Source organism: Astatotilapia calliptera, chromosome 17, assembly GCF_964374335.1.
Source record: "Astatotilapia calliptera chromosome 17, fAstCal68.1, whole genome shotgun sequence".
Taxonomy (NCBI): Eukaryota; Metazoa; Chordata; class Actinopteri; order Cichliformes; family Cichlidae; genus Astatotilapia; species Astatotilapia calliptera.
Genome location: NC_137438.1, coordinates 1,919,870 through 1,933,543, shown reverse-complemented (window position 1 = coordinate 1,933,543; position 13,674 = coordinate 1,919,870). Strand labels below are relative to the sequence as shown.

The following is a 13,674-nucleotide window of genomic DNA, read 5'->3' as shown; positions in this document are numbered from 1 at the left end:
GATTTTCCACATTATCTGTGAGCAATGCCACAAATCCTAATAATGTGTCTGTCATTGCAAAGGTTCCTAATAGTGGTATGTTGTAAGTAATAAATTTGTTCTCCTACCTTCTCCAGTTTTTATGAAGTCTCCTTCATTTGAAGCTATACATAGCTAGGATAACAACATCAAATATCTTACAATTCAACTTTTCAATAAAAAATTTGTATAAAGAGTATAAATATCTATGAGTATATGCATTTCCGCCTTCTTTCTCGTCTAGTTTATCTGAAAGCAGAAAGCAAGACATATCTCATTAATGAAAAACCAAACACATGTGCCCTAGGTACTATTTTTCTATTAAATGAAAATCAATCAGAATTGATCACAACTAATTAGTGTCATAGCTCTACCTGGGGTTTTTTAATGGACTGTTTAACTGTCGCGCCATCTTGTGGTGAAAATTGTGAATAACATTTTCAACTCAGCAGCAGCCACTAAGCAGTAAAACAAGGTTTGGGGATTCTGAGCAAGTGCACACGAAATGACCCAGACATACGAAAGCCCCAGACACAAAACAAACAACCATAAAGTGTAACACAAGGCAACCATATAGTGACTTGTTGTCGCACTTGGTTGAAAAATGCTCCCCGAGATGAAAAAGCCTATCTCAGTCAGAAATGTCTGGAACTATTACTGTTGCTGCGCCTTTCAACCGCTTTAAAACAAAATTTGAGTGGCTGTTTTTTTCGGGTTTGTGTGTGTGTGTTTGTTCGTTTTTTACTTGTTTTTTTATTATTAATTTATTATACCATATGCCAGCGGCGGTAGGCAGACCACGTAGACGTTTTCTGGAAATCCACGCGCTACAAGATGCGTTCATTTGCTGCCGTAGATGTAGGAACTACACTTTCTGTGAGATTACATTATATTACATTATAACCAATGTGTACTTTATCTAAGGATGTAAGGGTTTTCTACTTCGTTTATGTTACTTCTTGGACATATAGTTTCGATAACAGTACCAACTACCATTCCTATGTAGATGTGGGATTGTGCGGTACTGAAGGTCATGAACGCAGCACGGGCCTCTACTGTTGAGATGGGGTACTGCAGCCGCGGCTCCGCGCTGGGACTGGTCCTTTTGCAGCCATTTTCTGTCCAACCAAACAGCCGTCTCAGGAAGGTAACCAACCAGGGCTTCATTGCAGGTTTGTTCCTGGCTCCGGCCAATGATTGCTAACCGATTTCTCGTTAGCTCGAATGGAAATGTCCGTCTCTGTCTGATTTTTTTATTTGTTGTCTGGGTGAATGAGGGCTGCTCATCAGGAAGTATCCAGCGGGTGAAAGTTTAAAAATGACTACTAAACATTTCGGCCCTGGTCACGTCTTGCTATGCTGTGCACCACAAAGAACAGGCCAAGGCGGACGCGAATTGCGTTGGATCTGCAGTGAGAATGTATTTAAGGGACACTCAGTGCCTGAATAGGGTTAACTACTCAAGGTAACAGTCCACTGGAAAGCTTCTCTTCATTACGTTAAAAGCACTGGTTTCCCCAATATTGACGAGGCCACGGGCTAACCCCATCCCCGGGTTAACATTAGCTAACATTAGCTAAAAATGTCACAAATGATAACCGCTACTTACCACACGGTAGCCAAACACATGCCAGTGTATTTAGCATGTGGCTAACGTAAGCTGGCCTCACCGTTGGCTTACAGCTGTTTTACGTTTTCCCTTTCAGATAAATGCTAACAGTTCCAGTGGGTAGCTAGCTGTGTCATGCCAAGTTAAACATTTCTCAGTGCAAACACACAGGCCGATATAAAAGTGCGCACAGTATGAGGGAGCGCTGTTATTGTGGCATTCCTCCTTATACACGTCTGAGTACCGAAATACGCTACTTAACCAAGCTAGTCGTTAGTAGAAACTCAGGATGCAGATAAACCCTCTAAAACAAGCACCAAGACGCAATAGCAACAAACCCGCCAAGTCAGTCTGCTGGAAAACAAAAACACACGCATGTATCAGGATTGGGTGACAACACAAAACACGTTTGGCGCACTATTAACGGCCAGGTTACCTCCACCGAATAAGACCTACTGATATTTAGTGTACATTGAAATGTTGAATGACTTAGTATTACGCTATAAAAACATTGCGATGGCCTTCTCTCCCTGATAGATGCGATGTTATAATAAAGTAGCCTTTGCCTTTAGCTTACCAGTTGATTGAACAGCTGAATGACCTCGTTAATTAATACATAATAAAAGAAAAAAATAATTAAAGTGTCCTAACCTGCAACAATTAAAGCTAGCTGCCCCCTTATTTACAAAGAGTTGCTACAGTAACAGCTTCTTTTAGTTGGTATTATTTTTAATGCCCTTCCTGACACAAGCCCAAAGGGATTTGTGTCTCCTCCCGGGATCGAACCAACGATCTTTCACTTGTTAGGTCAACCCTTGATGTGTGTTTCGCTGTTGATTGCAGGGTTTGACATATGGCCTAAAACATTATGATAAAAATGCTCAAATCAGTCAGCATTGATCATTATCATGATCCATTTAAAAATACTATTACTTTAAACTTTAAAGCTTCTGTGTTCATTTAAACAACACCTTACCCTACTCAATACAACAGTAGGTCTGCTACTGTCAAGCAAAAGATCAATAAATAAAATGGATAAATGGTTTGTTTAACAGGTCATAGCTGCACTTTCTTTTGTGCTCACCCATGTCAGACATATCTAGGTCAGTCTGAGTGTTGGAGTCACAGTGTAGCTACGGAGAAAAACAGCAAGCAGGCATTATTTATTCTGTTTCATAGCTCAGAGCATAGTAAAACAGCATGTGGCTGAATCCCAAAGGAAAACATCTTCTCCTTCCTAGAGGAGCATGCATGCTGGGACCCTTCTAAATAACTCAGATCATGCCTAAGGTGTGGCTCTAAGAAGCTGGCTACATTCAGGCTTCATAGGTTTACTGTAGTGCTACAGCTCCAAATAACTAAGCCAGCTGTGTGGTATTGCAGATGGACGGAGACAGCTCGACCACCGACGCCTCCCAGCTGGGCATCACTGGAGAGTACATGGCTTCCAGTCACTATGTTCTCCAGCCTCAGGAAGGTAAGGAAAAACAAAGTGTCAGTATAAAATCATCTTCATCGAAGTGCATTTTGGCTTTGTTCTTATAGCGCTGACTCTCTGTGTGTTTCATAGATGATGGAGATGAGAATCTGAATGACCATGAAGACGGCAGCAGTAAGGAGAACTACAGGGAACAGGACATATATCTTCCCATTGCTAATGTGGCTCGCATCATGAAGAATGCTGTTCCTCAGACTGGAAAGGTTTGTGAGGGATGAAAGGGAAGAGAAAGAAAACAGAAATAATAACGCCTTCACACAGTATGTTATTGAGCTCACAAAGAGATTCTTAACCTCCTCAGTTTCACTTTCATCCTGGCCACCTTTAAATAGCTTTCACTGTTACGATAAGCACCTCTTCTAGCTTTGCCTCAGCAAGAAGGGCCGTCTGGTGAGATGTCTCACTCATGCTACTTTGACAGCCATCGTTAGAGATGGGAGATCACTCTTTAATGTCATTGCACAGTCATACCTAGTACACTAGTGCTGTACAAGTCCTTCAGGGTGTGTGTGAATGTGTGTGTGAATGGGTGGATGACTGAAAGTAGTGTAAAGCGCTTTGGGGCCCATAGGGACTGAGTAAAGCACTATACACATACAGGCCATTTACCATTCAGGGAGGGAGGAGGATGTCCAGTGATTTTTGGGCCATATTAATGACCCTCTGAAGTGCTTCTTTGTGTGCCATGGTGCAGCTGGAGAACCACACACAGATGCAGGATGTCAGCACACTTTCAATGGTAGAAGACGACCAGCAGCTCCTTCAGGCCCATTTTTCCGAGGATTCTCAGAAAATGGAGATGCTGTTTTGCCTTCTTTACAACCACTGAGGTGTTTGAGCTCCACTGGAGGTCTGAGTCTATGTGCACACCCAGGAACTTGAAACTGGAGACCCTTTCCACACACTAACCATTCATGCTGATGCAGCTCAGACTTCCTCCTTCTAAAGTCGACTCTCAGCTCTTTTGTCTCGGTGGTATTGAGGTCCAGATTGTTGTCTACACACCAATCTGACAGCCTCTGAACCTCAGCTCTGTACGCCATCTCGTCGCCCCCAGAGAAGAGCCCCACTAAGATGGTATCATCTGGGTGGGTACTGACGCAGTCATGTGTGTACAGAGTGTACAGTGGGGGACTCGGTACACAGAGTTGTGGAGAGCCGGTGTTAAGGCTGAGGGCCCACTCTAACTCGCTGTACACGGTCTGACAGGAAGTCTCCGATCCAGCAGCAGGTGGTCGGAGGAAGTTCGATATCCAGCAGTTTAACTATTAGTCTGTCGGGGAGTATCGTATTAGAAGCAGAGCCAAAGTCAACAAAGAGCAGCCTGGCGTAACGGCCCTGTTGTTCCAGGTGGGAGATGGTGGTGTGTTGGTTGTAGCAATGGCATCTTCAGTTGATCTGTTAGCTCTGTATGTGGCAGGACATGATGTGATGTTGGACCAGTTTCTCGAAGCACTTCATTATAACAGGTGTTAGAGCAGCTGGGCGGCAGTTGTCGAGGCTGCTGAGGTTGGTACACTTTGGCAGTGAGACGATTGTGGCCGACTTTAGGCACGGCAGGATGCAGGACTGGGGCAGTGAAGCGTGAAGATCTTAGTGAAGACCCCCCGGCCTCTCTGATGCCTCTTTTCAGCTCAGATCTGGCTGCACTGTACTGCTTGCTGTCACCAGACCTGAAGGCAGAGTCACGTTGCTTTAGCAGGACCTGGACCTCATTAGTCATCCAGGGTTTCTGGTTGGAATACACCCGGAGACGTTTGTCCACAGTGACGCTGTTGACAGAAGTTGATGTACGAGAGCACTGATGTGGGCTCTCGAGGTCCAGGTGTTCAAACACAGTCCAGTCTGTGTTTTCAAAGCAGTCCTGCAGCTGATGTGATGCATCTTCTGGACAGGTTTTCACAGTCTTTGTGGGGGGGGTCAGTGTATGCAGGGATCAGCAGCATGGACATGTGGTCTATGTTGGGATTTGTCACTGTATAAATAAAATTGAATGGAGCTGAATAGCGTTCGTTTGGATGTCTCACTATGGGAAATGGAGACTCCATTAATGCCAGACAAGCTTATCTCAAGCAATCACTGCAATAGCCAGCAGCTCACCTATCCACGCGAGGACCCAGTGCCAGCACTGCTTGAGCTACACCTGAAGTGGAGACGTCCAGCCTGTAAAACCAGACGAAGGTGAGAGGTGAAGACCAGCTCGCTGCTGCACAGATGTCCTGGATTGACACCCCTCTGAAAAGGGCTCAGGACACTGTCATATAGCAAGTTAAGCTATGCTTCAAAGTATATGAGGAGTACGCAGGGAGACACATCACATAGTGAGATGTGGAAACGAATGCTAAGAACTTTGGCCTGATGCAGTTTCCAAAGGCCAGCTTTGAATCGTCTGTAATGTCTGCGTCTCTTTTTTGCACAGATTGCAAAAGATGCCAAAGAGTGTGTGCAGGAGTGCGTGAGCGAGTTTATCAGCTTTATCACATCTGAGGCGAGTGAGCGTTGTCACCAGGAAAAGAGGAAGACCATCAATGGGGAGGACATCCTGTTTGCCATGTCCACGCTGGGCTTTGACATGTATGTGGATCCACTGAAGCTCTACCTGCAGAAGTTCAGAGAGGTGAGGCGCAGCTTCCCATTTATTTGGATATTTAAGTTGAGATTCTGAATATTGTCATGTTTCTGTGATTGCTCACTGCTCAAGTTTTGTGTTTCATTGTTAATACTGCTGTTTGATGGATCCAAACTCCTCAAATAACTCGAGAGCTATGAATGCAAGTAGCTTTGATGATCACATAGAGTTTTAGAACATGATACTGTTCTTATGCCCTTTTTATCTACCTGTGTGATTCACAACAGTCCAATTTATCAGGACCATAAGGCAGCTGTGTTCACAGGTGTCACCAGTACAGTCAGATTTTTATTTGCAGTCTAATTTGATTACTCAAAATCTGATTAATTAGCTTGAAAAATGTAAGTTTGCACAGCTACTTGGATTCCTCTGACCAGTACTGAAGTGGTGCAAGTGGAGGGATTGGGATAGATGCTGTTAAGCAATGAAAAATTGTAGAATGGAATTCTCAGTCGAATCAGGGAATCCATAAACTCCAACAAACCTTTTTTTTTCCAGAAAGCAACATAGTGCTAGTACCAGTAATGTTTGTGAATGAAGCCGTGGTCATTTCTGGAATGTGTGTGCTGATTAAAGCGTTTTCTCATGTAAGCTTATAGATGAGATATTATTTAGAAATTGGTAATTAAATCATGTTGTAGTTTCTTCTGGGTTCAATTCAATTCAATTGTATTTATATAGCGCCAAATCACAACAAAAGTCGCCTCAAGGCGCTTCATAGGTACAGAGAAAAACCCAACAATCATATGACCCCCTATGAGCAAGCACTTTGGCGACAGTGGGAAGGAAAAACTCCCTTCTTGCCATGTTAATTAGTTGATGTCGTTACTTGTAATTAGGGCTGCCACGATTTGTCGACTAGTCACGATTACGTCGACTATCAAAATCGTCGACGACTGATTTAATAGTCGACGCGTCGTTTGAAGCTTTGTAAGATCACAAAAGACGCAGGAGTAAGTGGCAGGATTTAAGAGTGTAATAACGGACTGAAACAGAAGATGGCAGCACTGCATGTACAAGGATGTCAGCTACCGTTAAACCCCGAAGAAGAAGAAGCAGCTGTGTCCCAGAATTCATAGCGCGGCCCAGCGCAGTTTCCAACAATGGCGGCAGCTAGTTAGTTTTAATGTTACTCTTATTATTCTTTCTGGGTCACAAAATAAACGTTTAACATATTTTCAGGCGAGAATGTAGCTGTGTAAACCTCAAATATCTGCTCAGTTTATCAGGACACCACATATTTTCAAAAGCGCTCCGACGTTTTCGGAGACATCTGTTACCCACTAGCTCGTTAGCGAGCCGGGGGCTAGGCTAACTAGAGCCGTGAGAACACCGGACTCCCCGCAAATCGTTTTCAAACCCACCGCCGTCTTTTGCTACTCAGGTTAAATATATATGAGTCACTTAGATAACTTAAAATGTTATTGTTTGGCTTTTTTTTTAGTATTTTATTTGTTCCTGAGTAAATCAGTTTGTCTGAGATTAAAGTTATAGTTTTTACACAGCTGAATAAACATCAAGCAGACAGCTGATTATCAGAAGTGTGAGATGCTCGAGAGTTTACTCCGGTGTCCTGTTATATTTTAGATAGCAAGGAGTTTATTAAACTTCACCGAAACAATCTGCAAATTTCATTAAAATTTAATAAACTATCATCTTGTCTTTATTTTTAGTTAGCACAGACCTTAAACACTTAAAGCTGTAAGCTAATGATAGTTATATAAGAGCAGATGCTGCTGGTGCAATAAGCTGTAGTTTTACGTCCAATGGATGATGATCTGATTAGTCGACTAATCGCAAAAATAATCGGTGACTAGTCGACTATCAAAATGATCGTTTGTGGCAGCCCTACTTGTAATGACTGTTAAATACAGCGGTCCTGCTCGCTGATGATCAGATAATCAAACACACGAGTTTGGCAGCACCTGGCTGCTTCTACTCTTGTAAATGCTGCACGTGTAATTGGTGTTTCGTAGCACTGCACAGAATAACGTGAAAATGTTTTCTGCTGTCTTCCAGGCAATGAAGGGGGAGAAAGGAATGGCAGGTGTGACTGTGGGAGAAGGCCTTAGTGAGGACCTCTCAGAGGACAGCTTCAGTAAGTGAAACACAAGCAGCGTCCCCTCGTTAATGAACAGTCCTAATCAATTCCACTTCTTTTCTCATCAGCAAATCCACTGCCAGCTGGGATTATCACAGCAGATGGTCAGCAGCAGAACGTTATGGTGTACACCACATCATATCAACAGGTAAAAGAACATAAGTGCTGTGCTGTGCCTTTATCTTGCTACTAAGAGGAAACACATCAGTCATGTAGTTGGATTGTTTTATCCTAAGTTTGGAAAACTCTTTGCAGTCAGCTCGACAGAAAATTGTGTAATAAAAGCAGAAGCTAAACCTGATGACAGGTTTCTTTGGCTAACTCTGCACAGATGTGCCTGAATACATTTTACTGTGTGGACACAGCCGAGTACTCGTTATAGTTTGTATATTGACTCATGGTCTGTAATTCGTATTCTTCATCTTGTGATTGTTTTTCGTGAAAAGTGGAATTTTGTTGGTGATGCTCGCTTCTCTTTGTTCCAGATTCCCACTGTACAGCAGATCCAGTTTTCATGACGAGGCTCCATCACTCCCAGCCTGAACGCCGCGGCTCCGTGCACACTCTCCGATCACCGATGACATCTGGCCCGGCCGACGGGTGAAGGTTATCAGAGAGAGAGCAGGGGGTGTTGCAGAATCCCTCATGTACAGAGAAGCCACTGCCTGTTTAGTAGAAAGTGTAGTTTCTAGTTGCAGTGTTCCAGATGTTTTGGAGCTTCCAGAGCAGCTGGGAAATTCAAGGCTTTATTTTAAAGGCTAGTCTTCGTACATGATTTAGTGATGAATTCCTGTTTGTGCTTTCGTGTTAATGTGTTTGCTTTTATGCCTTTTTTTCCTTCCTCTTCTCTGGGGTAGGGCTGGGTTGGACGGGGTTATAAAGGGAAATGTTGCATTGGATGCTTTTTTTTTCATGTCTTCTCTGTTTGAATCAAGAGGAGCCGTCTCACTAGATTATGCAGCTCTTTTGTAAGTTGACAGTTTACCATGTGCTTTAATGTCCTAAAAATCCTTTGAATAAAATTTGAAAAGTCTCCTCTCTGTGTTTCCCCCGGTCCCAGTGCCAAACCCACACGTCTTAGTCTGAGTCTCAGTGTGTGTTACTTCCTGCTTTATTTTGATAGTCTCCTGTCATGTATGTTATGTTCAGTTTTGTGTGTGTCCTCATCTCCTGCTGTGTATACATTGTCTGCGCCTCTCTCTGCTCTGTGTTACGTCCCCTCTAGCTGTGTGTTCTCCATAGTTCCTAGTTTGAATATATAAACATAATGATGTATCAATCGCAGAATACCCATATGAGGTCCTGTATGATATACATGCACACACCACTAACTAACCAGCCTCTCTGAGGCTGATTTAAGGCTCCCTGACAGCTGATATTTTTTGGGGGTGGCTTCCTAATGTGCTCGTGGTGATCCTCAGAACCTCAGATCCAGTTCAAAATTTGAATTCCCGCGTTTTTTTTAACAGCTTGAGTAACATAACAAGGCAAAGCTTCTTAAATAGCAAGACCCCAGTAGATAATGTTTTGAAAATATGTCTGTTAAAAAGTGAAACTGTGGCATATAAAATAAGTACTGATGCTCTATATTACAGTTTTTCTCAGTCGCTTTGGTGCGTTCCTCAGAACACCATTAACATTTGCACAGCAGAGTGCATTTCCCAAAACAATTAGTGCAAACTGCAAAACCTAGTGGCTAGCCTGCAAAAGCACGTCACATGCACAGAATTGATTATCCACACCTCAAAAGCAAGTATCCATGTCAATGAAACTGTCAGTGCCATCAAAATGAAAAGTCTTGACACCATCTTTATGAACAAGATAGTCAAATGGCATTGTCATGTTTCCACTATGACAGTTTATAATTTCAGTGTTTCCCATTGCAAAAACAATTGGTGACACCTGAAAATGCTGACGACAGCACTATGGCCTACCTGTACAGCCATCTGAAATGTGCAGTAAAGTCACTGTAGATGTTATGGGAGTCTTGGGAGTAACTGAGACACTGAATACGTACGTTTCACATTTCCATTGTGTAGAAATGTTTGTAATCCTACAGAATTGTGCAAAAGAAAAATATGCTACAGTCACTTGTGCACTGTAGAATACATGTAAACATAAAATCACCCATTTGGTAGAGCTGTGCACTAATGTGAACAATAAACAGCACATGTAACAGTACAGTAAATCATTCTGGCACATCCAGACGTTCCTGTCTGTCTGGCCACATATTTTCATCTACATCACAACAGATGTTATCCCTCGCAATGCAGCGAGGAAAGTATCTCCTGGAGTGGCGAATCCATCCTCTGCAGGACCCTGCTGTGATGTCGTCACATGCTGCATCCATGGCTGCTAGCAGGGCCATTTGCTCATGTGGATTTCATTTGTCTTGAGTACTCTGTCAATTGTTGAAATTGGAACAGATTCAATATTGCCAAATACCGTGTAATTCTCTATGACAGCGCTTTGTATTTCTCTCAGCTTTATTGCATTGTTTGCAATGACCAGTGCACAAATGGCTTCTTCTTGCTGTGGGGTAAAAAGGGGCCCTCTTCCGCCTCCGCGAGGTTGTCTTACAATCCTATGTGGTGCAGAGTGAACTTTTTGTGAAATTGCAAATACAGTACAGTAACATGTGATGTGTCTGAGATGGCACAGTACAGTACAGTGTATTACTGTTTGCATACCTGTTTTTCCTACGGAATGTTTGAATGATTGAACTGACAGTAGTTCTTCCAATATTGGGTTGCACCCTTCGACCAGCCTCCTCCATGGTGAGGCCGTGATTGACAACATGGTCCACAATTGTAGCCCTTATTTCATTAGGAATCCGCCTATATCTGCCTCTTCTCCCTCTTCCCCTTCCTCCCCACATCCTCACCCCTCTTCCACGGTGCTGATCTTCCATTTTGTGTAACAGAAGTGTAGAAATGGTACACACTAGCTCCTGCGCAGTTTATATATGCTTGCCAATTGGGGATTCACAGGATTCATCCATAATTGACAGTGAACAAGTTGTTTGTCATTGGTTACAACTAAACTTTCACACGCCTCCTCATGAGTGACAGCTGCAATTCACCCCAGATCAATTGTTCAATTTCGGAGACATTTCCAGGAACAATGATACAGGAAGGTATAGGATTTGCTTGACAGATGGCCAATATTTGGCATGTGATAACTAGTTCAACAATTTTGTGTGTGATGACTCAAGCAATGGATGTATGACTATTAGTTTTATTAGGAACGACTATTCAGCATCCATAGGTATGATTACTTTTGACTGACATGACATAAGCAAATGGAAATGTCAGAAAGCAGCAGGGAAATGTATGGAAGCAACTGATTCATGTCCAAAATCATTTGCAGTTTGTTCAGAGAGAGGAGAAATTGCTACTATGATGTGCACAAATGACTGAGTGTTGTGGAGGTTGAACTAATAGTTATGAGAATTTCAATTCTGATCTGAGAAACGCACCAAAGCGACTGAGAAAAACTGTAATGCTCATAACATACTCTGTCACTAAATCATCCAGATCTTTGTTGAGATAAACGCAGAGCTCCCTGATTACACATCAAGCTCATCCAAATTATACAAGTATTTTTACCTGGCCCATGTGTTTCACTCTGCAGTCTTCTTCCTGTCCTATAATCTTGGCTTTTTAAACAGCTGTATGAGTTTGGCAGATAGCACATCTGTCTTTGAGAGAAATCTGGGCAGCAGTGGCACCGTGGTAATACGCTTTAACTTTGCATTCATCTGAAAAGAGAAGTTATAACAAAAAATACTCTGAGAAACTCTAATTTGACCAGCACACATTCACATAATCCTTTACGGTTTCTTAGCTGTAGATTCCCAACTCTGCCAAAAAGAGCTCAAACATGCACCAAAGTGGTCATTAAACATCTTCACCTCCTCGATGACGCTATGAAATTCTCCCTGTTGCTGTCTTGTGAGAATTCAATTCATTTGGCACAACTAGCTGGAGTGAGGGGTAAGCCCACCCAGATAAACCCAGAATCTCAGTTTCATCCTTGTCTTCTTAATAACATCAGGACCAGCTGATTGTTGCCTGACTTCATGTTTTTCACACTTCTTTATTATGAGAACAATTTTTTAAAAGAAAAATCTCATCTCATCAAGTTTTCTGTGTGTGTATGAGTTATAAAACATTTATAGTTCCAAAAATGAGGAATTGCATGTCATGTGTATCTTTTACTTGCAGCACTCTCAGTGTGTAGGCCTTTAGGGAATTTCTGTTTTGAAATTTTTGCTACTTTCAGCTTCCTTTTAAACCACACATCATTAGTGCAGGGCAGCTCTGCCTGTGAAACAACAGGCATTAAATGCTCATTAGCTATTTGAAAATCGTTAGCCACTGAGAATACATTAATTTATTCACCTTTGACACTAATGAGACCATAGTACAGGGTGGGCTATTTATATGGATACACCGTAACAACATGGGAATGGTTGGTGATATTAAAGTCCTGTTTGTGGCACATTAGTATATGTGAGGGGGCAAACTCCTCAAGATGGGTGGTGACCATGGTGGCCATTTAGAAGTCGGCCATCTTTGATACAACTTTTGTTTTTTCAATAGGAAGAGGGCCATGTGACACATCAAACTTATTGGTAATGTCACAAGAAAAACAATGGTGTGCTTGGTTTCAACGTAACTTCTTTCATGAGTTATTTACAAGTTTCTCTTTGTTCACAGCCATTGACATGTCGAAGAGGTTAACACGTGAGGAGCGAAATTGTGTTGATATCTGGTGAATGCAGTAACCGGGTCATTGCAGCAGATTTCAATGCAAGACACCCTACGAGACCACCCACCTCCCATGCTACAGTTAGCAAACTGCTTGCTAAGTTTCGTGAAACTGGTTCAGTGTTGGATTTGCCAAAATGTGGACGCAAGAAAACTGTCACTAATGAAGAAACATCAGTGGCTGTCCTAGCTTCATTCAGCAAGAGCCCACAGCGTAGCACTCGCCGCATGTCACTGGAGAGTGGCATTAGTCGAACATCCCTTCAGTAGATATTAGCTACTCACAAATGGCACCCTTACAAACTCCAGCTACTGCAGCATCTCAGCGAGGATGACCCAGATCGGTGCACAGAATTTGCAGAATGGGCAAAACAAAAATTGGAACAGGACCCTCAGTTCACACAGAAGATTTTGTTCAGTGATGAGGCAAACTTTTATGTGAATGGTAAAGTTAACAAACAAAACCACCGCTATTGGTCTGACACTAACCCACATTGGATGGATCCCTCCAAGACTGTTGGAACAACAAAAGTGATGGTTTGGTGTGGTATATGGGGACAACGATAGTGGGTCCATTCTTCATCAATGGAAACCTCAATGCCACTGGATGTTTGAAATTGCTACATGATGATATGTTTCCCTCTTTATGCACTGAAGCTGGCACGTTCCCTGAGTTTTTCCAGCCCATTCTGCAAATTCTGTGCAACGTAACTTTATTCTAAGTCATGAAAGAATAAAGTTACGTTGAAACCAAGCACACCATTGTTTTTCTTGTGACATTACCAATAAGTTTGATGTGTCACATGGCCCTCTTCCTATTGGAAAAACAACAGTTGTATCAAAGATGGCCGACTTCTAAATGGCCACCATGGTCACCACCCATCTTGAGGAGTTTGCCCCCTCACATATACTAATGTGCCACAAACAGGACTTTAATATCACCAACCATTCCCATGTTGTTACGGTGTATCCATATAAATGGCCCACCCTGTACAAAAAAACCATGAGGAAAGTGTGACAGTCTGACACTTTTGTCTGTGACGTCTA

General features: G+C 42.6%; 1 protein-coding gene across 3 annotated transcripts; it reads left to right on the top strand.

The window, feature by feature from the left end:
- Positions 1-1,055: 1,055 nt before the first annotated feature.
- nfyba (nuclear transcription factor Y, beta a) lies at positions 1,056-8,888 on the top strand. Of its 3 annotated transcripts, none has more exons than XM_026147961.2 (7): positions 1,056-1,190; positions 3,011-3,104; positions 3,198-3,328; positions 5,545-5,742; positions 7,774-7,852; positions 7,924-8,003; positions 8,341-8,888. In XM_026147961.2, the coding sequence occupies exons 2-7, from the start codon at positions 3,011-3,013 to the stop codon at positions 8,371-8,373; spliced, it is 615 nt and encodes a 204-aa protein (XP_026003746.1). In that variant the 5' UTR covers positions 1,056-1,190; the 3' UTR covers positions 8,374-8,888. The 3 variants fall into 3 exon arrangements, with proteins under 3 accessions (XP_026003746.1, XP_026003747.1, XP_026003745.1); XM_026147962.2 differs by having other exon boundaries at positions 1,177-1,483; XM_026147960.2 differs by lacking the exon at positions 1,056-1,190 and adding an exon at positions 2,810-2,917.
- Positions 8,889-13,674: the final 4,786 nt, after the last annotated feature.